The sequence below is a fragment of the Heliangelus exortis genome, chromosome 17 (assembly GCF_036169615.1).
Source record: "Heliangelus exortis chromosome 17, bHelExo1.hap1, whole genome shotgun sequence".
NCBI lineage: Eukaryota > Metazoa > Chordata > Aves > Apodiformes > Trochilidae > Heliangelus > Heliangelus exortis.
In genome coordinates this window covers 12,938,299-12,960,764 of record NC_092438.1, presented here as the reverse complement: position 1 = coordinate 12,960,764, position 22,466 = coordinate 12,938,299, and the positions used below count along the sequence as shown (strand labels likewise).

At 47.5% G+C, this 22,466-nt stretch overlaps 2 protein-coding genes across 6 annotated transcripts in view; both read left to right on the top strand.

The window, feature by feature from the left end:
- The window catches only part of LOC139803988 (syntaxin-binding protein 4-like), a 41,385-nt gene extending 29,427 nt beyond the window's left edge, over positions 1 to 11,958 (top strand). For 2 of the 3 annotated variants that reach the window (XM_071760707.1, XM_071760706.1), the window contains exons 12-22: positions 159 to 256; positions 2,530 to 2,626; positions 3,904 to 4,031; positions 4,588 to 4,680; positions 5,163 to 5,228; positions 5,531 to 5,719; positions 6,146 to 6,262; positions 7,411 to 7,460; positions 8,317 to 8,447; positions 10,263 to 10,320; positions 11,079 to 11,958. In XM_071760707.1, the coding sequence (XP_071616808.1) occupies positions 159 to 256; positions 2,530 to 2,626; positions 3,904 to 4,031; positions 4,588 to 4,680; positions 5,163 to 5,228; positions 5,531 to 5,719; positions 6,146 to 6,262; positions 7,411 to 7,460; positions 8,317 to 8,447; positions 10,263 to 10,320; positions 11,079 to 11,184 (1,133 nt within the window). In that variant the 3' untranslated portion in view covers positions 11,185 to 11,958. The remainder of the gene's footprint in view (positions 1 to 158; positions 257 to 2,529; positions 2,627 to 3,903; positions 4,032 to 4,587; positions 4,681 to 5,162; positions 5,229 to 5,530; positions 5,720 to 6,145; positions 6,263 to 7,410; positions 7,461 to 8,316; positions 8,448 to 10,262; positions 10,321 to 11,078) is intronic. The other variant, XM_071760708.1, reaches the window with a different exon arrangement.
- A 5,391-nt stretch (positions 11,959 to 17,349) lies between these two features.
- SEC14L5 (SEC14 like lipid binding 5) overlaps positions 17,350 to 22,466 on the top strand; it is a 41,032-nt gene continuing 35,915 nt past the window's right edge. Inside the window, exons 1-2 of one of the 3 annotated variants that reach the window (XM_071761355.1) lie at positions 17,350 to 17,465; positions 21,249 to 21,352. The gene's annotated coding sequence lies outside the window, so the exon portion shown is untranslated. Of the gene's footprint in view, positions 17,466 to 21,248; positions 21,353 to 21,822; positions 22,102 to 22,466 lie in introns of those variants that run through there. The other 2 variants (XM_071761359.1, XM_071761356.1) reach the window with 2 other exon arrangements.

Below are 22,466 nucleotides of genomic sequence, written 5' to 3'. Positions count from 1 at the left end.
CCCTTCCAGGACTGGATTTATTAAATCCTGGTCTTTGACTTTTGATCTGCTGCACACCCATTATGTTTCACACAACACAAGTTCTGAATTTTGCTTTGTAGGTATCTCCTTCCTTTACCCAACTGTTCTTCCATTAATATTTATTTATGGCTTTGCAGCACCTGCTTCAGCATCTAATCACAAAGCAGCTTCAGCCACCAAACCAAAAGTAGCTCTGGATCCCCACATCAGAATCAAGGATGGGAAACTGGAACTGGTGAGTGGAATGGGTCCCTATCCTAAAAGTGAGGTTTCCTTTCAGACATTACACAGAAAATAGTCCCTTGGCATGGTACCTCCAGCTGCCACAGACCTGGCAAACTCAATAAGCTTCCATGACTGCTCTCCTTGTATTGTTTCTCTCTGAAAAGCAGAATCAGCTTTGATCTTTTCACCAGGATTGCCCTCAGGTACAGGAGGCCCAGGCTGGGTACCAGCACGGGGGTGGTCACTGTGTTTCTTGCTTTTTGGAGGGATTAAAAACTGCAAACCTGAATAGAACTAGTGAAAGAGAGCCATCCTGCTGTCTGCAAAGATTAAAGCTTGATCAGTGCTCTAATTACATGTACACTGTCCTCCTCTGACCAGTCTGCTCCAGCTTAATTCCCTTTCATCTCCCCAGGATGCTGACCAGGTTGTCTTGGGAAGAGAAATATCCCAAGCAGTGTGGGTGCAGAGCCAGCCATAGTCCTCCAAACATTCTTATGTTAGATGATGACTCTACACAGAACTCTCTAGAACATTATATGTGCTGTCCTCATCACAGCCCCCACGTGCTGCCATGAAGTAACCTGGGTTTTGAGACAGAGGTGTAAGAGTTGGCCACCAAATTGTATTTATTACCAAGAAATAAAAGGGTCTCAGCTATTCAGCCCAGTTTGCTGGAGGTTGGGTCAAGCCTTTCAAGTTAAAAAAAGGAGAAGAGGATATAGTGAAACACCCCAGGTGTGTCCAAGGGAGCATTTAAACACACCTTGGCTTATCTTGGATGTTTCTCAGTGCTCTGGGGACTTCCAGAAGTCTCCTCCTGGCATCTGTGCCCTCACTTGGATGTCAAGCATTAGACTCAGGCAGCTGCCCTCCAGACCTTCCAGTGCTGCTGGGGTGAGCTCAGGGCAGGCTGGTGAGGGTGAGGACAGGCTGAGATACCAGATCACTCCCCAAGGATCCAGACACCACCACTGCTCCTCTTGGCTTTTGATGGAAAACATGTTCCACAGGGATCATCAAAGGGAGCAGATCTCCCCATTTCCTCGCCCAGATCCTGGTGAAGGGCGCAGAGACCCCAGGCTGGTTTTGGGGTCTATCTCCCACCACCCCACAGGTACTTCTGGCACTTGAGGGGTGCCGCAAGCATCTCTGCTGCCACCCCACGGCAGCTGCTGCTCTGGCCTGCAGGAGGGGCAGCGAGGCAGGAAGGAACTTTTTTTCCTAATCCTTCTAAAGCAGGATTTAGGATTGCATTTTCACAGCGACCTCTGCAGCTCCTCTTTGGTGAGAGGGAGGGGTGAGGGTTGGTTTTCCTTTTTAAAAGCCAGCATTATGAGCAGCAAGGCAGGACATGCACGCTGCCCACTATGCATCTCAGATGGTTTTGGGGTGTTCTGTGCCAGATGCCAGTTCCTGCAGACTGAGGGTCAGGGTATCCCAGAGCTTGGTGGCCAGCAGCACTGCCTGGTGTAGGGGTGGTGGGCAGAGGACTGGGAGGTGGGACTCAAACAGAGCTCACATGTGAGCAGACAAGTCCCATGGGTTTGCTGGGGAGACAAAAGGGAGCAGGGGACTCATCTCTAGCTCTGTCCCAGGGGACCACATGGGAGATGCTGGACATGCACAGACTGCAGGTGAAGCCTGGGACAGGGGAGTATTTAACTGTGGATCTTTCCCAGGGTCTGCTGCACTTGACTTTATCTTTTGAAAGCTCCTACTCCTTGCCACCAGGAGTGGAGTGGGGTTTGCAAATGCTCATATGCTTGTGTGTGGAGCTCTGGGGCTCAACTTGTAAAGATCAGTGTGTACACTCATCAGGTGTAATGAGAGAGGGAAAGGTGCAGTGGAGAAGCAAAATGTTGGGATGTCTTCTGTTGCCACAGGAAATACTCTGAATAGCTTTTATGTTCTCTGTTCCAAATCCAGTTCCTGGGCAGTAAGAGAAAGAGCTGAGCTGGTGGCAGCTGGGCCTTGCTACAGCCCCACCAGCTTTTGCTGAAGCTCCTGACAGTTCCTCATAGCTGTAAATCTGCTTGCAGTCTGTAAAAAATACCCTTGGAGGGATGTGAATGTGTCCCCACCTTCAGGAACAGGCATTTTTCTACATGGGGAGGGAAGGAAGAGACTGGAAACCCAACCCAAGCCTTCTCCTTCGGGAGATGCTGCCCGGAGAGGCACTGCCAGGAGAAAACCCAGCCCCACGTGTCTCCCCAGCACCTTACTTCACAGGCTTGCTTTTCCAGTATTTTTCTTTCTAAAGGCTCATTGTTTCTGCTCCAGGTTCTGCAGTATCTTGGTCTGGCTGTGAGTGAGGAGAAGAAAAGGCAGTTACGGCAAAGCCTGACCACGGACTCCCAGGGGACGGTGGCCTACGGAGGTGAGAGGGCAGCTCTGCCAGGGAGGGGCTTCTTCCTAGAGCCATAAAATCATTTTTGTTGGAACAGACCTTTAAAATCAACAATTTCAACCATTTCCTGGAGGTTTCACTGGAGGCTGAGAAAGAAGAGAGGCTAAAAAGTGGCAGCAAAGACACCTGCCTGGCTATCGAGGTAGCCTCAAAACGGTTATGAAAAGTTGCAGGTATAAAAAGGGAGCATTTGTAAAATCAGAATAAAAGAAAGTTGGTCAAATTTGGCAGGAGCACATTTAAAATCAGAATAACAGAAAGCTGGTCAAATTTGGGAGGAGCACATTTAAAATCAGAATAAAAGGAGACAGTGTGAGTGCTCATTTGCTGTAAGATTGCAGCTTCCTAGCAAGAGCTGGTCAGAAAATATAAGCCTGCTGTCCTTTCTGTCACCAGCCAGAAGCTGTTTCTGCTCCCCAGAAGCTTGGGGTTTTTTTTTTACAAAAATTCAAAGCCATCAGCAACATCCTCACCAGAAAGAACAGCTTTGCAAAGCCCACACCTCTTGGATGGAGGGTTTTTTTGTGCAGCGAGTGATGGGACAACACATCACATCACCACGTGTCTCTCCCAAGAGCAACCAGCTTTGTAGTTTCTGGTGATAAAAAAAAAATTATTTAGGAGTATTTGGGAAATATGCTGGCAGTAAAGATGCTGTTCTTGTGGGAGGCCTCAGGCTCCAACTGCAACCCATGGGCTGAGGACAGAAGGGGCTGGGACCCTTCATTCCACCGTCCCCCTCCACCCAGTGTCACCTGCCCCCCTCTGTGCCAGCTCCTGTCTGTCCCACATGGCCCCTTAACAAATGGATCTGGATTTTCAGACTTGTCAATTTAACATTTCTTCTAACTCATAGAGCTGTTTTGGGATTTTTTTTTTTTTTTTTTTTGTTTAAATCAGCAGGATGAGAAATGCCAGCAGGCATGCAGAAGCCTTTTGTCAGAAAAACGTGGTTTTTACTTAGAATTTTAAGCCACAATCGTGAAAACTCCACTGTGAAAATATCTAGAGGGGTCTTTTAAGGTTTTAAAAGTTTAATTTTTTTCAATTTGATAAGAAACAAGAGTTTGGTAAAGACTGCCAGCAACTTATTTAAGTTTGATGAAGAGCCCAGGAGTGTTAGAGAAAGACTGCCTGGCATCTCCAAACCCGCTCGGTTTGGTTGGCAGCAGATGTCCCCAAAATGGGTGGGATTTTCTCCTAACACACCATGTTTTAGCCCTTTAAAAACTGATTCTTTCTTGCAGATGTTCTCCAAGCACTCAGGGATCTGGTGCCAGAGGAGCTGGATGAGGCTGGTCTGGATTCCAGCTCCATGCTCTTCACTCAGCATGAAGTGACCAATTTGCTGGATACATCAGCTTTTCACTCCTCGGTCAGACCAATGCTCTTCTGTATTGAATCCTTGAATATTCTATGGGAAATACATTAAATTCAGAGATGGAAAGAGCTAAATTACTGTTTTCTAGAGTTCAAAAGAGAAGACAGAACTGTGCATTAATCATTTTGATTATAGGAAATTCTGTAGAAGGCCTCAAAGTTCTCATTTTCAATAAGGAAATAACAATGTGGGATGATATGAAAGAAGTAGCCTGGCAGTGTTGCAGAAGGAAAATTAGCCATAATTAATCAATTCTGACTGATTTTATCTTTTACAAAATGAAAGTTTCATGTGGCACAGCTATTCCAGCTACGGCAGGGATCAGAGAGAAAAATCCTTTGGAGTGTGTGTGGGGGGAGGAAGCCCAACCTGCAATTGAATTACTTAATGTGCCTATTTTATTCTGTTGCATCAAACTGCTGACTCCTTTTCAAAGTGGTTGTGATTCATCATTATTCAGGGTAGGGAAAACAATCTGACTGCCATAGAGCCCCACAATTTTGGCAAAGCCTGAGTGGTGCATGATGCTGTCTGTCCCTCTGCCCCGCAGGTCTTTGACTCTCTCAACTGTAATGGCAACGAGGAGCTGGAGCAGCTGCAGCTGGAAATGGTGGATCTGAGGCAAGAAGTCCGAAGGCTAAAGGTGGGGCCTCTCCTCTGAGCACATTTCTTGGCTGTAGTCATGCAGGAGAGGGATGGGGTGGCTTGTCCCTCCTCAGAAGTCACCCGTTGGCATTCTGCGCATTCCTCGACGCCAATGAAAACTCTCACCCCCTCTATTTAATTGCCTCTTTCTCACTCTTAACCTCAAATGAAAATTTGTTTGTGCTGGAAGTATGCAGTCCCTTTTCAGCCATGAGCAGGTATATTTAAAAATACAAGTGGTTATCACAAATAATTTCAGTTGGTGAGTAACAGCAACCCTGCCTTTCCTCCCAGCCTGACCCAGCTGCATGGTTATTAGCACTGCAGCAGCACCCAGGTGAATTTCTGCAGGCTGTAAGATATTATTTAACTGCTGCTTTAAAATATTATTCCAGTGGGTAGGGGCTACAAGACCAGGGCACCTTCTAGAGAACGTCCTATCACTTGTTGGTTCTAATCCAGGGAAAATATTTTTCCTAGTCTCTCCTGAAGGAGGTGGAGAACAGCAAGAAGTCAATGGAAGAGGAGCTTCAGATGCTGAACCAGGTGAGTGGAGAGATGGGTGGGGTTGATGGCTGGGGTGCATTGACCAGAATTTCCCACTAATAGAATCATCACAGAATGATTTGGGTTGGAAGGGACCTCTAAACCTCATCCAGTCCAACCCCCTGCAGTCAGCAGGGACACCCTCAACCAGATCAGGTTGCTCAGAGCCTCCTCAAGCCTCACCTTGAACATCTCCAGGGATGAGGCCTCAACCACCTCCCTGGGCAACCTGTGCCATTGTTCCACTGTCCTCATGGTAAAGAATTTTTTCCTAACATTCAGTCTAAATCTGCTCCTTCCAGAAAGCCCTGGGCTTCCTCTCAGAGAACCAGACACTGCACAGCAAGCTGCAGATGGCAGAGGTGGTGCAGAGACAGGCTCATAGTGCTGAGCAGGACTACGAGGAAGTTATCCACTTACTGGAAGCTGAAATTGCAGAACTGAAGATGCAGGTGGTGGGGAAAAAGACAAAACACGTCTCTGAAATAGAGGTAGTGCAACCCCTCAGCTTGGGGAAAAAAATGATCAGTGGGGGAACAAACCTCCAACCCTCCTGACCTTCTGTGGGTTCTGTGACCTTCCGTGAACTTTCTGTGGGTTCTGTGACTTTCTGTGGGTTCTGTGAACTTTCTGTGGGTTCTGTGACCTACTGTGAGCCTTCTGTGGGTTCTGTGAACCTTCTGTGGGTTCACCCCTTCTATATAAAGGAGAAAATGAGGATAACAGATATATTAATTATTGTGTATAGCCACAAGGCCAGCATTGTCTCTGGGTCCATGTTATAACCTGTATAGTTTCCACTGTTGATTCCAAATGGATTGTGGTTTTCTGCTGGTAGCAAATGTTGTAAATTTTTGTTTCCCAGTGCCAAGGCTGGAGGGTCATCCTCCCCTTTCTCTTCTTCCTCTCTCCCTCAGGAGGACATCTTGGAACTGAAAAGACAGTTGTCCCTGGCTGACGGCCAGCTACGAAAATCAGAAGTCTCACGGAAGCGCCTGGAGATCTGCAACAGGAAACTGCTCCTGTTTGTGCAGGTGAAGTGCTGAAACCACCCCTGCTGCTGGTGGCATCTCCACAGCCTCTTCCCTGCAGCAGGGTGCTTTTGCAAGTCCAAATAACTTCCTGCTCCACGAGCAAGAGAGAGGGGTTTGGTTTGTTGTTTTTTTTTTTTTTTTAAGCTCATCCTAAAAAGGCACTGTCTGCTGGTTAGAACTGGGGAATGAACTCAGGTGTACTCACGTATGGCCAGGAGTTGTGGGAACACCATGAGGAAGGTTTTGCCTGGTGGCTCTGCTGTCCCTGGCTCACCAGTTGCCCTGTGATGCTCTCGTTGAACTCAAAGAGCAGTTTTGCTCTTCCAGTGCAACTTTTTCCCCAGATTCACTGTAAAATCACACACAGAATTGCTTTAGGCTTTTAACTGACTGTTCTTCCACTTTACTACTACCTGTGTGGGGAATACAAGCTTGTGTAGGGATCACTAGTATTCAATGGGGTGGCTACAGCTACCTGCAGACTATCCTACACACTCTTGAAATCAATAGGATGTGATGGAGCAGAAGGAAGTGCAGGGACTGTGTCCTCTGCTTTGGAGAAGGAAAAAATTCAAAATCTGCATCACTACTTGCTGGTGCCTGAGGGATCTGGGGCTGGATTTTGGAAATGGATTTGGCTTGGCCCTGGGATCAAATATCCCAGGTGTAAAATGTGTGTAAAATATCTTCCTTTTTTAATGCATCCCTCAGTCATTCTCAGTGTGAGAATTCACTAAGCATGGGTGGTAATGAGAGCTCCCAAGTGCAGGTACACTCCAGAAAGCAGGGCTTGCTCATAGCAAAGATCGAGGCTCGCTGAAATCCAGCCTGCAAAGTGGATTTTTGAAAGAGTCTTTTTAGGTTGTATTTCACATATTTTAGTGTTGGTAAAAAAATGCATAATTTAGATGGGTTCTGTGTATTTGCATAGGCTGTGAATGCTGCTTGAGTTGCAAAAGGCCTTGAGATATTCGCTTCAAGGGCAATGAATAAGCAGAAGCTGACTAGTGTCATATTCAATCTGATCACCAGGAAAAACCCAGGGGGTTTGTTCTCAGGGATGATTCATTCCTACAAGTTTAAGACCTTCTTCCTACAAGTTTGAAACCTTCTTTTTTTCTTTCTCCTTTCTTTGTGTTGCATGGCAGAACGTCCACAAGGTCCTCAGCACACCCAGTCATTTAGCAGATGAGAAAAGGTAGGAGATGTCTCCCAGAAACCCTGAACAGGACCATGAAATGTCCTTTTCTGACCTTTCTCAGGGGAAGGTCACACTGAACCTACCCAGTGTGTCTAAGCAAACTGGAAATGAAACCACTGGGCAAAGATGACCTGGAGGCTGCTGGTGGATGGGTAGCTGGGGGTTGGCTTATGTTCAGGCTGTTTTTTGGGAGCAAACAGGTGAAATACTCCTCTGGTTACATTGCTCTTGTTAGAGAGACCCCAGGCACATTGTTTCAAAGAAGCAGAGTTTTGACTTCACTGCCTTTTCTCAGCATTGTGCCAGTTTTGGGCTGTAGGACAAAGTCCTTTTCTATCAGCAGTCAGAGAAACAAAGAGCATGCAAGCAAAGAGCCAGCGTGACTCCCATCTGCCTGAAAGATTGGAGAAATAGAGTCCAGGCTTCTGGACTCCCCTTCAACCTGAACCCACCTCCCATCACTTGGGAAAAAATGTATCACAACCCTATGTGTGTTTTTAATTGATCAAATTGTTGAAAGGTCTCTGCCCCATTGATAATGGTGAGGTCTTTTTAAAAAGCCTGTTTTTATGAGTGATGGGAAACTGTTTTTAAGTTTCCAAGATTGTCACTTCTAATATAACGAAGAAAAAATGGTTTTGAGATGTCCTAAACAAAAAAAAGCATTGATATCTGTAAGACAATGATGTAAGAATGTCTAAAAGAGAGTCCCTCGTGGTGTTGAGTGATGAAGATGCAAACCCCCCTGAATACACAGAATTTACATAGAATATCCTTCAGGAGAGGCTGACCAGGATTTTCAATGACCATTCTGTGATATAGAAGTATTGATGGCACTTTCCATATTTGTAAGAGTCAACAGTGAAACAGAAGAGGATAAAACAGATGCAGTCTCAGACACATCTCTTCCATCTTCAGATATTGTTGACCTTTTGCTCTCAGAAGCTAAAGAGCTGTTAGCACCAGTTCTCTCCAAACAGGACGGTAAGCACGAAATGAACTGGAGACACCTGAATCCAAACAAGACTCAAGGATGTCTCTTAGTGTTATTTACAGTTTCCACCACATTCCATACGTTTTCCCATACCAGCTGAGCCTCCCATACATGTACCTGATCCTCTCATGCTGACTGAGTGTAATTGCCCTCCATTCATCCGTGTGACTCATCTTGGAATATAAAATGCAGGCTTGCTGTGTGAGGAGTCAAAGGGTGGGACTCATGCCCAGGGCTAGAGGAAAGGCATTTATCCAGAGGAAAAAAAGCCTAACAGGCAGGAGGTTGGTTTCACCCAATCATAGAGATGCTTGTTGAAAGGGACTGCTGAAGATCAGGCACTAAACCTTCTGCTCCAGGTGGGACCATCACACAAGATCAGTGGGATTAGCCAGCTGGGCTTCCAAGCCTCCACACCTGGAGATCCTCAGCCTCTCTGGGAAATGTGTTCCTGCACTCCATTATGCTCAGTGAAAAAGATTTTCCAAGCATCTAAGCCTAAACTCCCTCAGCTGTGATCTGTGGCAGGTGCCCCCAGCAATATTGTCTGCCACTTCCAAGAAGAGCCTGGCTCCAGCATCTTTCCCGTTGCCCCTGAAGGAGGAGTGGGTGCTGTGAAATTGCCTCTCAGCCTCCTTGCCAGGTTAAACCAGCTCAGCTCTCCCAGCCCTCCCCAGCCTCTCTTTGCAGGTTATGAGCCCTTGGGCTCCCTTTGCTGGACCCTGGCCAGTTTCTCAGTAGCTTTTGAACCAGGGATCCAACCCTTCATTATGGCATCCGGGTATGACTAGGGCAATGCTGAGCCGAGGGGAAGGGTAATCTCCCTCTTTCCTTAGAGTACAAATTGTCCCCTTCCCCTCACGTGTCTGTGGATGAGAGACAATCTGGGAAAAGTCCTTGAGCTCCATGGGAGACTGAATTAATTTTTCCAAGTCTGGGACTCTGAGCTCTAGGCCCTTCACAACCAGAAGGACATTGAGGGGCTGGAGCGTGTCCAGAGAAGGGAATGGAGCTGGGGAAGGGTCTGGAGCACAAGTCTGAGCAGGAGGGGCTGAGGGAGCTGGGGGTGTTGATCCTGGAGCAGAGGAGGCTGAGGGGAGACTTTTTGGCTCTCTGCAACTCCCTGGGAGGAGGTTGGAGCCAGGGGGGAGTTGGTCTCTTCTCCCGGGTAATAAGCAATAGGATGAAAGGAAATGGCTTCAAGTTGTGCCAGGGGAGGTTTAAGTTGGAGCTTGGGAACAATTTCTTTACTGAAAGTGCTCAAGCACTGGGACATGCTGCTGAGGGCAGTGCTGGGGTCCCCATCTCAGGAGGTGTTAATAAAACATGTAGACATGGGACTTGGGGACATGGTTTAGTGGGCATGGTGGTGTTGAGTTGACAATTGGACTCGATCTTAGAGGGTTTTTTCCAACCTTAATGATTTCATAATTCTCAGTCCATGAGCCATATATGTTTCTTGGCAGCAGCAGTTATTTGACCCTGCTTGTCTCTTTCCATGCAAAAGGAGAGTTTCTAATCTCCATGTCACCATCAGGTGAGCAAACAGCACCAGAGAGCTGCCCTGTCTTTCCTCTCTGATGCTCCTCACCAACTAAACATGGCCATGGTCTAGCATCATCTTTGTCTCAAATCACAAGGAAAATAATGATAACCTTTCAGGAGCACCTCTGAGTGTGTGTCAGCAGTTTGAGAGTTCCTGCCTGGTTGAAATGTGCATTATTCCCATAATGCAGCCAGGCTACTTGCACTGGGCATGTTTCCTCACCCCTCACTTACACCTGGCTGTGTCATTACCTTTGCAGCTTTGCCATGTGACAGGGACCAGTGCCTGCCTGCTGAAGGAATCCCAAATTACAAGGAGTAAGTGTCCAAACTGCCATGGTCTGTAATTCTGACAATGCACACACTAACAATACCTGTTTGGGTTTTTTTAAATAACAATTTTTGCTTGACAACTTTTAACCAGATAACCTACTTGAAGCCTCCAGGTGGCTGCATCAGAGAAACATGTCCCTTCCTAGACAGCACGAGACTTCCCACCCTGCTCAGTGAAGCATAGTGTGAATTTCTGGATCTCTCTTTTGTTTTCTAAAATGTTCTTCTTCCTTCAGGCCAGGTGGAACTTTACAGTTCTATGGCCTGTCTAGCTGGCAATTTTATAGAGTATTCTGAGTAAGGGAAAAAGCATCACTGAATGTATGAATCAAGATGTTGTGAAGTCCCAGGCAAGGAGAGCAGGACATGTTTTTGTTTGGACCTCCAGTATCCCACATATTTCCCTAGAAGCCTCTTAAATGGCTTGTATTTCACAGAGCCAAGATTTATACTGAAAGGGCACTGTGAGACCTAAATATCTACTGCCCATCTTAGCTGATCAACAGAAATCAACCTGAAGATCTGCCAGCAGAGGTTTTTTAGTTAGGTACAAAGTAAGCATTTGCAAACCAGGATGTCAAGCTTATGAAAAGCATTTTCAGACAAAGCAGACGACCACTAAAATCCACCAGCCACACAAGCTCCATGGCCCTCTCTTTTCTTCCCTGAGTAAGCAGTGTTGCCTTCATGTTGTCCTCTGTGTCTTTTCCCAAAATGATGTAAAATCCCTTTCTCATTCTCAGCCACCTCCATCAGAAGACCACATGGCCCCCTCCTGTGAGCCAGACCAAGAGCAACCAACCACAGCCACCAAGTCCAACCAAGGAACTGCCTGAGAAGCCCACATAAATCTCATGTCTGAACTCTGACTGTACCTACCACTGCTGCTTCTGTGCTGGGAGATGTGAAGGACACACCATGGCTGCTTCAGCTTCCAGGCAAACCAGACTGAGAAACAAGATTTCTGATTCTTCCTGACCACCCCAGACTTTTTCAGCAACCTCCCCTGCATGTCTACCTCTGAGTGATCATACGAGGCTACTTGCTTACGGTTTTGCAGCTTTATAGAAAAAAATATTCTTGAGGCTCCAAGGGCCTGGATTTCACTGTCAGCCTTCTAGAGCTTGTATTCTGGGTAGTGAGAGGAGCATGAACATACCCAAGGGGCTCAACCAGATTCCTTGTGGTATTTCATCTGAAAAAACCAAAGTATATTTAGTGACTGTAATCAAAGCAGCTTAGTCTGTAGCATGCTAGCTGTCTTGGGATAGGGACTTCTCTTTTTTTTTTTTTTCTTCTTTTTTTTTTTTTTTTCTTTTCTTTTTTGTATAGCTTATCCCAGCTGCAATGCTTAAAATGGAAAGCCCTGTCTCAACTGGTTGCTGGAGGAGGAGCACAGAGGTAGCCAGCTCAGTGCTACTGGTGATGACACCTTGCTGAACACCCCCCATGCCCTGCAAGGCAGGAGAGGACCTAGAGAACCTCTTTCAATAAATGCCCATGGTGTCACCTGGGAAGCAGATCCACACAACAAAAGACTACATGTGGGTAGCAAAGAACAACAGGGTAGAGAGCTGAACTGAACACAGGATCTGGAAAATAAATTGGAAACACTGCTCACAAGGTGTTTGCTTTCTGGGTTATGATTGCAGTCCCTGTGTTCCAGCACCTCCCAGATAAAGCCCCCACCTCAGTGCATTTTTTTCTTCCCTTTTTATTGTGGCAGCTGGTAACAAGGTGCATTGAGAAGCTGCAAGGAAACGGGGGTGCATTCTGGCTGTCACACAGAATTGTTACCACTACTTCAAGTCTCCTCTGTGGAGATTCAAAGCACGTGGATCCTGTAAAGCCTAAAATAAAGGCTTGGGAAAAATCATGACCCTCACTGGAATCTACTGTACTTGAGGATGTCACTGCACTGCTGGAACAGTGACTGTGTGGTGAAATAACCAGTCTGAAACTTTAGTTAAACTTAGTTTCATAGCTCAAGGTAGATTAAATCTTCTCAATGCATGTCTCAGAATACAACTTAACAGACTTCTTTTAAGGGAAACATAATGCTTTGGACCCTCACAAGTAATATTCACAGCAATGAGACACTTTCAGAAAAATATTAACCTTGGGATACCCTATGGTTATAGCTTCTTCCCCAGTGCTCTCTGTTTTGATGGAATGATAGTTAATATTGGTGTGACCTGCAGGTTTAGCTCTATGGCTTTGTTCTCATCTCATATCTTACATAGAGAGGGCAAAGCTACAAGACAGGTAGGAGGGACACAGAGAAGAATCCAGTCTCACCAGTTTGGTCTGCCCTGTCTCTGGAAAACCATCTCCAGGTCCCACAGCGTTGGTGTGGCAGACACCAGTGTGTCCTGAAAAGCATTTGGCTGGAGGTTACATCCTAGGGAGATGTCTGCTGGCCACACTTGCCAGAGAACAAGATTTTGGGAAGCAGGAGGTCTTTAGCTGTACTGTACCCATTGCAAAAACCCTCCTGAGAAACTGAGTAGAAAAGGGATGAGTTAGGGGGAAACAGAAGTGTTAAATCCAAACTTTGTTCTTGTGGAAGATCCAACTCCACAAATTGTGGGATTTTCTCAAAAGACAAGTATTGAACTTCACCTCCCTGAATGCTGGAAGGGCAGAGCCCAGCAGGACCAATCCCAGCCCAGCAGGGGTCAGTCACCTGGCCTGAAAGAGAATATACTTGCTGCTGCTTCCATAGTCGAGTGAGATGCATTTTAATGTCCCAAGAAAGATTTTGTGTCAATGTATGACAGTGGGTAAGGGCCTGGATGAGACAACCTGACAAAGCTGAAGCATTGCTGCCCCTTTTTAGCTCAGTGCTGTTCCCATCACAGCTAGTCACCTATTTCCTTGATGTTCAGCTCCTCTGGGTGTTCTTTATGGTTGGACTCAACGATGTTAATATGTGGCAAAGGTGGGAACAGCAAGATCAGACCCAGGGCTGCTGCATTCTGTGCATCCTGAGCTGCCTGCTAGGCAAAGAGCTGGGAAGAGATGAACCTTTTGAAGAGCTCAGGCAGTCCTGTGCTCTCAGCTTACCAAAAACCACTTTGGAAAAGAAATCATTCAGGTTCCTATCAGACACCAGAGATCCTTGCATGTAATATCACGTGCTTTCCAAAGCAGCCCTAGCTCATTTCCATTCTTTTCTTTGAATTTATTATGTTCCTTTTGCATTTGCTTCAAGCACAGAAAACTTTCCACTCTCTATTAATAGCATCGTTACTAACTGCTACTTTTCAGAGTGATGTGGAAAGCTGAGATATGAGGAGAGCTGTGCTCCTGGTGGTGATGTTGATTTTGGTGACCCAGAATAACAAACCTGTGTCATGCTTTACTCCCAGGCAACTGGAATTAGGCAGAACTCAGCAAGTCACAGAGTAAAGTCTCCTCACGGAGCTACCAAGAGGCAAAAGGAGAAATGCACAAAGGAACAAGCAGCCCGGAAAGAGAAGTCACAGAATAAGTAATTTAAACAGGATGCATTTGATTTCTGCAGGGCCTGCCTAGCACTCATGCAGAGAGCTGAATTTTATATTAATTTTATAATAGCTTGCTTTTAGGGTTGTGGAGAGGTGCTGCTGTAGCAATGAGCTGAATCTGTCAAATAGGGTCCTGGTATGACAGAACAGAAATGGGGAGAAGGAAAAGTATTTCTGATAAAAATGATTCATGCATGGTATAAGGTCTTGCTGAATGGATAAGATGGAAAATTGGACTTTTATCAGCCACCAGAGAAAATGCAAACAGACCCTGTAAATGGACATAATAGACTGTGTCCAACACATTGCACATGTATAAACTCAGACAGATGCATTTAAAGACCATGTGGATGCTCAGCTGCTGAGCTGGAAGTTTTGGGGATTAAATATCACTGGCCTGATGGTTTGGTTTTATATTTTTCTTAGGCAAAGCAGAAGAGCATCACTTAACTGTTGGTGAGTCAGAGGTTTGGAGATCTCTTTCCCTACCAGATAAACCAAGATACAACTATCCAGGTACTTGGGCAGCTGCAGAAGAAGGGAAGGCTGGGCAGGTAGCCACCTAGGCATTATCTTGAGAGGTGAATGTAGCAGAGAGCCATTAGCACAGTGTTTATCTGCAGTCTGGAGGGTAAGGTAACAGAATCTGCTGTAAATGTGCTGGACTTAAGAGCTCATTAGGTCTCCAGTTTCCCCTCTGCCACTGATCTCTGCCTTCTCACTGGGTGACCTTGGGCAGCACACCTCACCTCAGTTTTGCACCAGAAAATAAACAGGACTGACAGTATCAGTAAGATACAGGGTGCAACCTTCTGGCACAAAAAGGATCTGGCAAGTGGGATGATGCACTACTGGTCTGTGCTGTCAGTGAAGAAAGCCTCAATATTTTCATTTTTTTTGGGCTCTCAGAAAAACAGATCCAGCTTTTGCTGAGCTTTCCTGAAAGAGAGATTGGCTGAAGATTGCTCCACAGAGATGGAAAGGTAGCTGAGGTGGAGGCCAGCCCTGAGAGCTGCTGTGGGGTGGACTGGCTTCTCTGTTCCTACAGCTGGAGGCTGCAGAGCCTCCTCTTTCTCTCAGTTCCACTCAGTGACACCAGCTGGCCTGAAGCCCAGTTCTAGAGAGTGGAAATACACTTCCAGAGAACTTGAAATATGGCTCTAAAAAAACCAGGTGAGCTTGGCTGCTGAATTTTTAAAGAGGCTCTTTAATGTTTAAACAATGCTGATTTCCTAAGGGTTGTTGAACACGTGTGGAAGAGGGCTGGGATGTACCTCAGTGTGACAATGCAGAAAGGGCTGGGATGGCTGCACCCCCCTACACCAGGGACGTTCCCCTGAGCAGGAGTCTGCCCCAGCAAATCCAAGAATTTTCTGGCCTCACTGACTACAGCACTGCTGCAAACCTCCTTTGCAGCTTCTTCAGAGGCCAGCTGCTTTCATAACAAGGGAAACAGGACTAACAATGCCATGAACAACCCCTGCAAGCTGGTTTTTCTTTCTGTACATGATGCACCAGCTCAGCTGAATTCCTGTTGAGTTTTCTAAATTTCTGCCCACGGATGAGGCACGAAAATTGAGAGGAAGAGAGAGTTTGCAGTGAAAAGCCCTTGATAATGGGGGAAGTGGAGGCTGGATGGTATCTCCAAACCAGACATCCTTCCTGGCAGAGGTTCTAACTGCAGAGACTGGCAGGAGTTCCTGGGCTGGGCTGAGACTTTCTTTCCGAGCAGCTCCCCTGAGACATCCTGAGGGCTGAATGCCCAGGCCTTGCAGGTGGAAGGAGAGCAAGAGACTTCATGGCCCTTGGGATGCCAGGGGAGAACTGGCTCTGGGTCAAGAGAAGAGGTTGCCTGCTGACACAGGAAAATGCCAAGGTGACCTTTTGGCAGCAGAAAATCTATGTTGGAAACCAGGACTTATGGCCAAGGCTGCCATAAAAGAAGAAAGGATGTGATGTTACTCACCAAAATGCTGGCCAGATTTTATGACTAAAACAAAAGGAAAACTGCTGCTATTAGGTCACAAAGTAGTAATGGGCTAGTACAAATTTTGGACCAAGAGGATGGAAACAGTGGGGTTTGTGTTTGGGTTTTTTTGTTTGTTTATTTGTTTGTCTTTCCATTTAAATAGTGATCAAGGAATGGGAGAAAACCACCATTTCTCTGGAAAAAAAAAATTCCGTGTTGAATGGGTAAAGACAGCATTTCTTTATGAAGTGAATGTTGCTGTTGCAACTTGGATAACTTTGTGGCTTTCAATGCCCAACTGTTCTCCAACAAACAGCCTCTAGGAAAAGCTGACTGCTCTGCTTCTGCAGGCTGCAGCCCTGATCTTGTTGGAGTTTTGAGGGCCCTGTGGCTTTGCTGTTTACAGAGCAGTGTCAGGCTGGTCTCCTTAGTCTGAGCCAGCAGAACGTTTCAGGAAATACTGCTGATCAGAAATAAGACCACAGCTTCCTGAAATGTCTGTCTAGATAAGGGGGATGCTCCACAGCTAGAAATGATAAGGAGACAGAAAAAGCAGCAGTAGGTTGGAGCACGGAAGGTATTTTTCAGCAACATCACGCAAAGTGGCAGCTGGGCCCTAGGCAGATCTTGAGAGAAGAGGCTTTGAAGATGCAGAACATTCCCACATCCCCTCTCCTCTATTCCTTGGAGCTACTTGCTCCTCCTGTCCCAGGACCTCGTGCCTGCTCAGCAGCTCTCTTGCCCACCCCAAAGTGGCTGCAGCCTGGTGGTCTTTTCCTCAGGGACCCTCACCAGACGGTGACAGCAACAACCCGCCTCATGGTTTGACGGGCAGGGTCCACTCTCACCACGATCTCCAAGTGTGATGGCGCTTGGTTCCTCAAGGTTCATGGAGGAACACGAAGCTTTCCAAAGACTAAAAAGAAGAAAAGAGAAGAAAAAGAAGCAGAGAGGTGAGAACTCATTTCAGTGGTCTCCATGCCACTTCACTGGATGCAAGCGGGGCCTGCGAGCCGGGGCGGACTCATTTCCACACTCACGCCTATTTACGGCAGGGAACGATCAAGCATTGGAATGGGCTGCCCAGGGAAGTAGTGGATTCTCCATCCCTGGAGATATTTCAAAAGAGCCTGGATGTGGCACTCAGTGCCATGGTCTGGTAACTGCAGTGGTAGTGGATCAGGGGTTGGACTTGATGATCTCTGAGGTCCCTTCCAACCCAGCCAATTCTATGAGTCTATGATTCTATGAACGCTTGTAACTCAACCCCCTCCACATCCAGCGGGAAACCCTGAGGTAAACACTGAGATAAACGCGGCGTTCAACGCTGTGGTAAAACCCCCGGCAGCGCCCGTCCACCCCTTCCCCTTCCCTTGGCCGCGCTGACGCCACCGACCCCGCCTCAGCCCCGCGCTGCGAGATGGCGGCAGGCGGTGCACGTGCGGGGGGGCGGGGCGGGGCCGGTTCCCCCCCCCTCTCCCCGCAGCACAATGGACAGCGCTCTGCGGCGCCGCGCGGGGAGGGGGCGGGGCCGAGCGGCGGGGCGGGGCCGGCGCGCGGCGGTTGAAGCGGCGCGTGGAGCCGGCGGCGCAGCGGAGCGCAAGGAGCGCAGATGCTCGGGATGGGCCCGGCCGGGCTCCGCCGTGCCCGAGGTGAGGAGAGGCGGGGTGGGGAGGGCAGGAGGCAGGCAGCCGATCTGGGGTTTCCCTTCGTCCCTCCGTCCCCCCTTTCTTTACCGAGAGGGTGATCAGACACTGGAATGGGCTGCCCAGGGAAGTGGTGGATTCTCCATCCCTGGAGATGTTTAAAAAGAGCCTGGATGTGGCACTCAGTGCCATGGGCTGGGAACTGCAGCGGGAGTGGATCAAGGGTTGGACTTGATGAGCTCTGAGGTCCCTTCCAACCCAGCCAATTCTATGGTTCTATGATCCGTCCCTCCCCCGCTATCCTTTTCTGAGGGGGGTCCCTGGGGGCTGCTGTGTGAGGGAGGGGGCGTGAGGCGTTTTCCCGGCTGAGGGAGGCTGAGGGGCGGCCGCCGGGCCTCACCGTGTGCCCGTGTCCTTCATACGGGGGGATCGGTGAGGTGGTGTGGGGTGGGTGCCAGACTCACCGTGCTGCTGGGGGGGGGAGCGAAGAGGGAAATTTTATTCGTAATCCAGCGGGGATTAGGAAGGGAGCGAGTGAAACCCGAGCGGCGAGCTCAGGCTGGCTGTGGCGCTCTTCAGGTTTGCTTTAAAAAAAAAAAGGGGGGGGAAAGATAAGGAAAAAAAAACCGTAACTGTTTTAAAGTTTGCTGGTTCCTGCCCTACTTAGAGGAAGTTTGGAAGGAGCTGGGTCTGGGCTGGCCCCAGGCTGGCGGTGGTTTGCAGCAGCGGGACACCCGGTCCCTGCTGTGGGCAGCATCCGTTCTGCTGCCCCCTCAGCCCTGAGAGCGCTCCCTGGGCTGAGCTCTCGCTGGGTCTGAAAGTTTAGAAGAAACAAAACCAAACAAAAAAACGACCAGCAAATTGCACCCCCCAGATCTGTCCCTGAAGTGTTTGTCAACTCCAAGGTTGACCCTGGTAGGTTGCTACTAAGCGTATTGATGTATTTGGATCAGCTTCTGTTTAAAACCCCACTGCTTGAGGGCAGGGTTAAACCAAGCGTGTGCTGGTCTCTGGGTCACTTGGCTCAGCTTCTCCAAGCAGCAAAATCAGCTTGTGGACAGCGAGAAGGAGGGTGTGCTGATGGCACTGCTTGTCTGGTTGGGTTAATGAGGGTCTCTGAGCCTTTGCTCAGAGAAAAATCTGGCAGCAAACTTTACTCAGAGCAAGCTGAAACGTTTTGGTGCTTTGCTGCGCTGTTGAGGGACCTGCTGACTGCACCTGCTCCTGTTTTACTCCTGCTGAAACCTGTTTCAATTTAACTGAACTTGAGTACTGAACTGTGGTTCAGGTGATGGATAAAACTGCATAGGATGACTTCTGTGGAGTAGGAAGGTTAGGTGGGAGCAGCTTTTCTTCAAGACAGTTTATCTGTTGCTGCAGGTTGGCAAATACTTGGCAAGGACTTTGTGTAAAAGGTCAGTGGTGCTGCTTTGGAGGAAAATTAAATTATGAAAGTGTGGAAGTATTAGGCATGAAGCTTATTTTGATACATACATGGAAGAAAAGAAACCACTAGCTTTACAAGATCTTGAGAGCTGTACCCTGTTCCTTTTTCTTCTTCCCCTCTTACCAAAAGAGGGTGTTCCTTACTGTGTTACAAAGAATGTGAATGTTGTTGTTTGAATGTTTTTGGTGCTTTGTGATTATAATCTGCAACAAGACTCTGGGCATCTCTTCAAGGCTCACAGCGTGGTGGCCAAGCTGCACAGCAGTGTTCTGGCTTACAGCCATGCATTCTGCTTCACCCCTGCCCCATAGGTGTTGCTCAGGGGTTATGAAGAATTTGTGCCTGAGAAGTTGTCAGCTTTTAGATGATAGTAAAGGTTTGTGCTGGCAGCACTCCACTTTGAGGCTTCCTCACATAAAGGTATGAAAATTCTCAAGTTCTTATGTGACAGAACTCTAATAAATATCCTGCAGCTTGGTACCATTCTCATTATATCTTTAAAGCATCAGCAACTGTGTCAACATCTACTAAAGTGAAAGGCACTTCAGGCAAAGGAAATGTCACCCACCTTTCTCTCTACCTTACTCTAGAGGGGGGGGGAGGAAAGACTGCAGCCCTGCTGAGTCCCCTTTTTCAAACGGGAAATACCAATATAGCTGGGTGCCACAGCTGGCATTCTCACATGTTCTAGTTGAATTTGAAGTTGGAAGTGTAGAGTTCTGCTATTTTCAGCAGTTCTTTGTCAAAAACAAAAAATATTGTGCAGTGGTTCTCTTCCAGCTGACAAGAAGCCACCACAGGTGGGAGAAGTTAATGAAGTCACTTGCTGTTGAGGTTCACCACCCAACAGGCAGCTCTAATGTGGAAAGAGCTGAGGGAGCTGATACTGGGCTGGATGAAAAGCAGGGGTCTGAAGGCTTTGATTTAGGCCTTTATGTATATTTAATGTCTAAACTCAGATTTCTGATTTCCAACCATCTGGCTGTGTTCTGTCAAGTAAGCCTCTACTACAAATAGTAGAATAAAGTTAAGCATATGGAAAATCCCTCAGGCATGTAGTGGATGTTTCTAAATAAAGTCAAAACATACAGTTAGTATCTCTGCCTCCCTTCTTTTTGCTGGGTGTTCAGTGATGTGTATTCCTCCTGGGAGACATCACAGCCTTCAACCTTGACTAATAATACGTAGTGGTAGCTTTGAATGTTGTGTGTACACTGTTTCTTGTTAAGAATTTGCCATTTCTCTGAAATGCTCCCAAAATTACAGCAGGGAAATGCGTGCTCCGTGTCCCTGTCCTTCTATTCCATGCCTCCTTCTGTTCCCTCCTTCCCCTGGTACAGTGCCAGCTGGTGTATCTCAAGCTTGTAATTTACTCTCTGCCTTCTAGGGGTTGGTTCAGCTGTGAGTTGCTGCATGGGTTGTAGCAAAAGGGGGTCTGCAGGCCAGCTGGACTCTGCAGGGAGCTGCAGGCTGCTGAGTCCCCGTGCTGCTGGCACTGCTGCCAGCCTGTCACGGGATGCTCTGTGAAACATGCTGCTGTTCTCTGTATTCAGGTGTTCAATAACTGAAGCACTTCCCAGATCTAATTGGGGTGGTTAAAGGGATTATTAACGAGATAAGTTGTTTCAGTGCACTGACAGCTCCAGCCTCTCTGAATCTTCCCCAACTACGCTGGGCTCGGCCAGGTGAAATCGTGCTCCTTGCTGGTGTTACTTACCCCAGGTCTGCCTCTAGCTGGGGGTTGGGGTTTCTAAGTGATCAATCTGCAGTTTAGTGACTCACTGCTCTTCAGCTGAGCTGTGGTTCCTAATATGTGCTTTTAGCTGGAGTCTTCAGGACTCTCTAGGAGAGCTACTAGTACTAAAAGCCAGTCCACAGAAAACAAGCAGAGGCAGAGAGAAGGCATCAGCAGAGCATCCAGCTCCAACTGAGAGGAGCAGGGGCAAGCAAACACGCAGGAAGCCTGGGCTGCTCTCAGGTATCAGATAGCAAACACGAAGCAAAGCTGGTAGCCTGGCCAGCCTATAGAGACTGGAGTGGCATGATGGATGTTGAAGTGTCCTGTAGCTCCATAGTTCCTTTATGGGTTTCTTTACAACGTGGGTGATTGTAATCTGAGTGGAACACATGAGATGACTTAAAAAAACTTGTCTGTCATCTTGGTTCTAAAGCTGTGTGAGGGATTTATGTCTTTAGCTAATATGGGCCAGCTGCCCAGCAGTAACACCTGAAAATCTTGCCTCTTTATCAGTGATAATCCTCCATCTGTATCTGTGTGCACAGAGTAGCTCCTTTCACTTCCTTTTCTGATTTGTTTGTTTTGGTTTGGTTTTTTTTTTCAGGAGTTATAGCTGGAGTCTCTCTTGCTTCAAGAAGCAGAATGATGGTCTCACAGCTCTGTTTTGAGGAGGGGGTGTAGAAGGTCTGCCACTGCACTTTTCTCAAGGTATGAAAGGTTTCTAGGGCAGGCATGCCTGTCAGCAGTCTCTCTGCCACAACTTCTCGTGGATTTAATAGTCACTGGCTCTTTTTTTCTCAAACTTCCCTAAGCTAAAGAAGCTCAGGGCAGAAAACCGGGTATTGGAGCTGCTCAGTAGCAACAGATCTGTTCAAGCTTAAAGGTGTTGAACTGCAGCTTGCTCCATCCCCGTGTTTTGCTGCTGGTGACTTTGTTTCTGTGCTCGTGTTTCTGGACTGCACGGTCTGTCCTCAGACTTCCTTCTCTGGAGGTCACTGACCTCTTCCTACAGAGCTGCAGGAATTCCTGGTTCGGCAGGACAGGGAGCGAGGTCAGGACAGGGAGCGAGATCACAGCTAAATATGTTTGAGGTGGAGGTTTCTCTTGCTATATTTGCACTTCCCGGTAAGGTTCCTGCACAGCCTGGGCACCAGGGTTGCATCATCAGATTACAGCCTCGGGCTACAAGGTGCCCCGTGCTTCTTGGTTCGGGTATCTGATACCTGATAGCAGCCCGGGCTTCCTGCGTGTTTGCTTGCCCCTGCTCCACTCAGTTGGAGCTGGATGCTCTGCTGATGCCTTCTCTCTGCCTCTGCTTGTTTTCTGTGGACTGGCTTTTAGTAGTAGGAGCTCTCCTAGAGAGTCCTGAAGACTCCAGCAAGTCCTGAACATTGCTCCTTGGGTAATGTGATTCTGCAGAGTAACCGAGACCCTTCAGTGAGCATTCCTGTTCTCAGGTACTCAAAGTTTTTGAAGTCCTTTTCCCCTCTCCCTTGCTTAGATTTTACTGTGTAACAGCATTTTGCAGCAGTCTTTCTAAGGGAGAATTTCTTGCTGTTTACTTTCTAAATCACTTCACCTCTGTTTTTGGGCTTAAAATGTCCAGGATAAGTTGTCTCCATGCTCTGACTGTCGTGTACAGCGCTACGCTTGTCGTGTGGCTGAGGGCTGTCTGCTCAGCACTGGAATTTGAGTGGGGTGGAATGAGCACAGTGTGTCAAACCAGCCAGCCTTTTCTGTTCCTCTTCTTTGGAGAGGGTATTAACAGGAGCCATGGAAAAGAACCCAAAGGAACTTGCAGAAAGCAGCCTAATCACCTGTT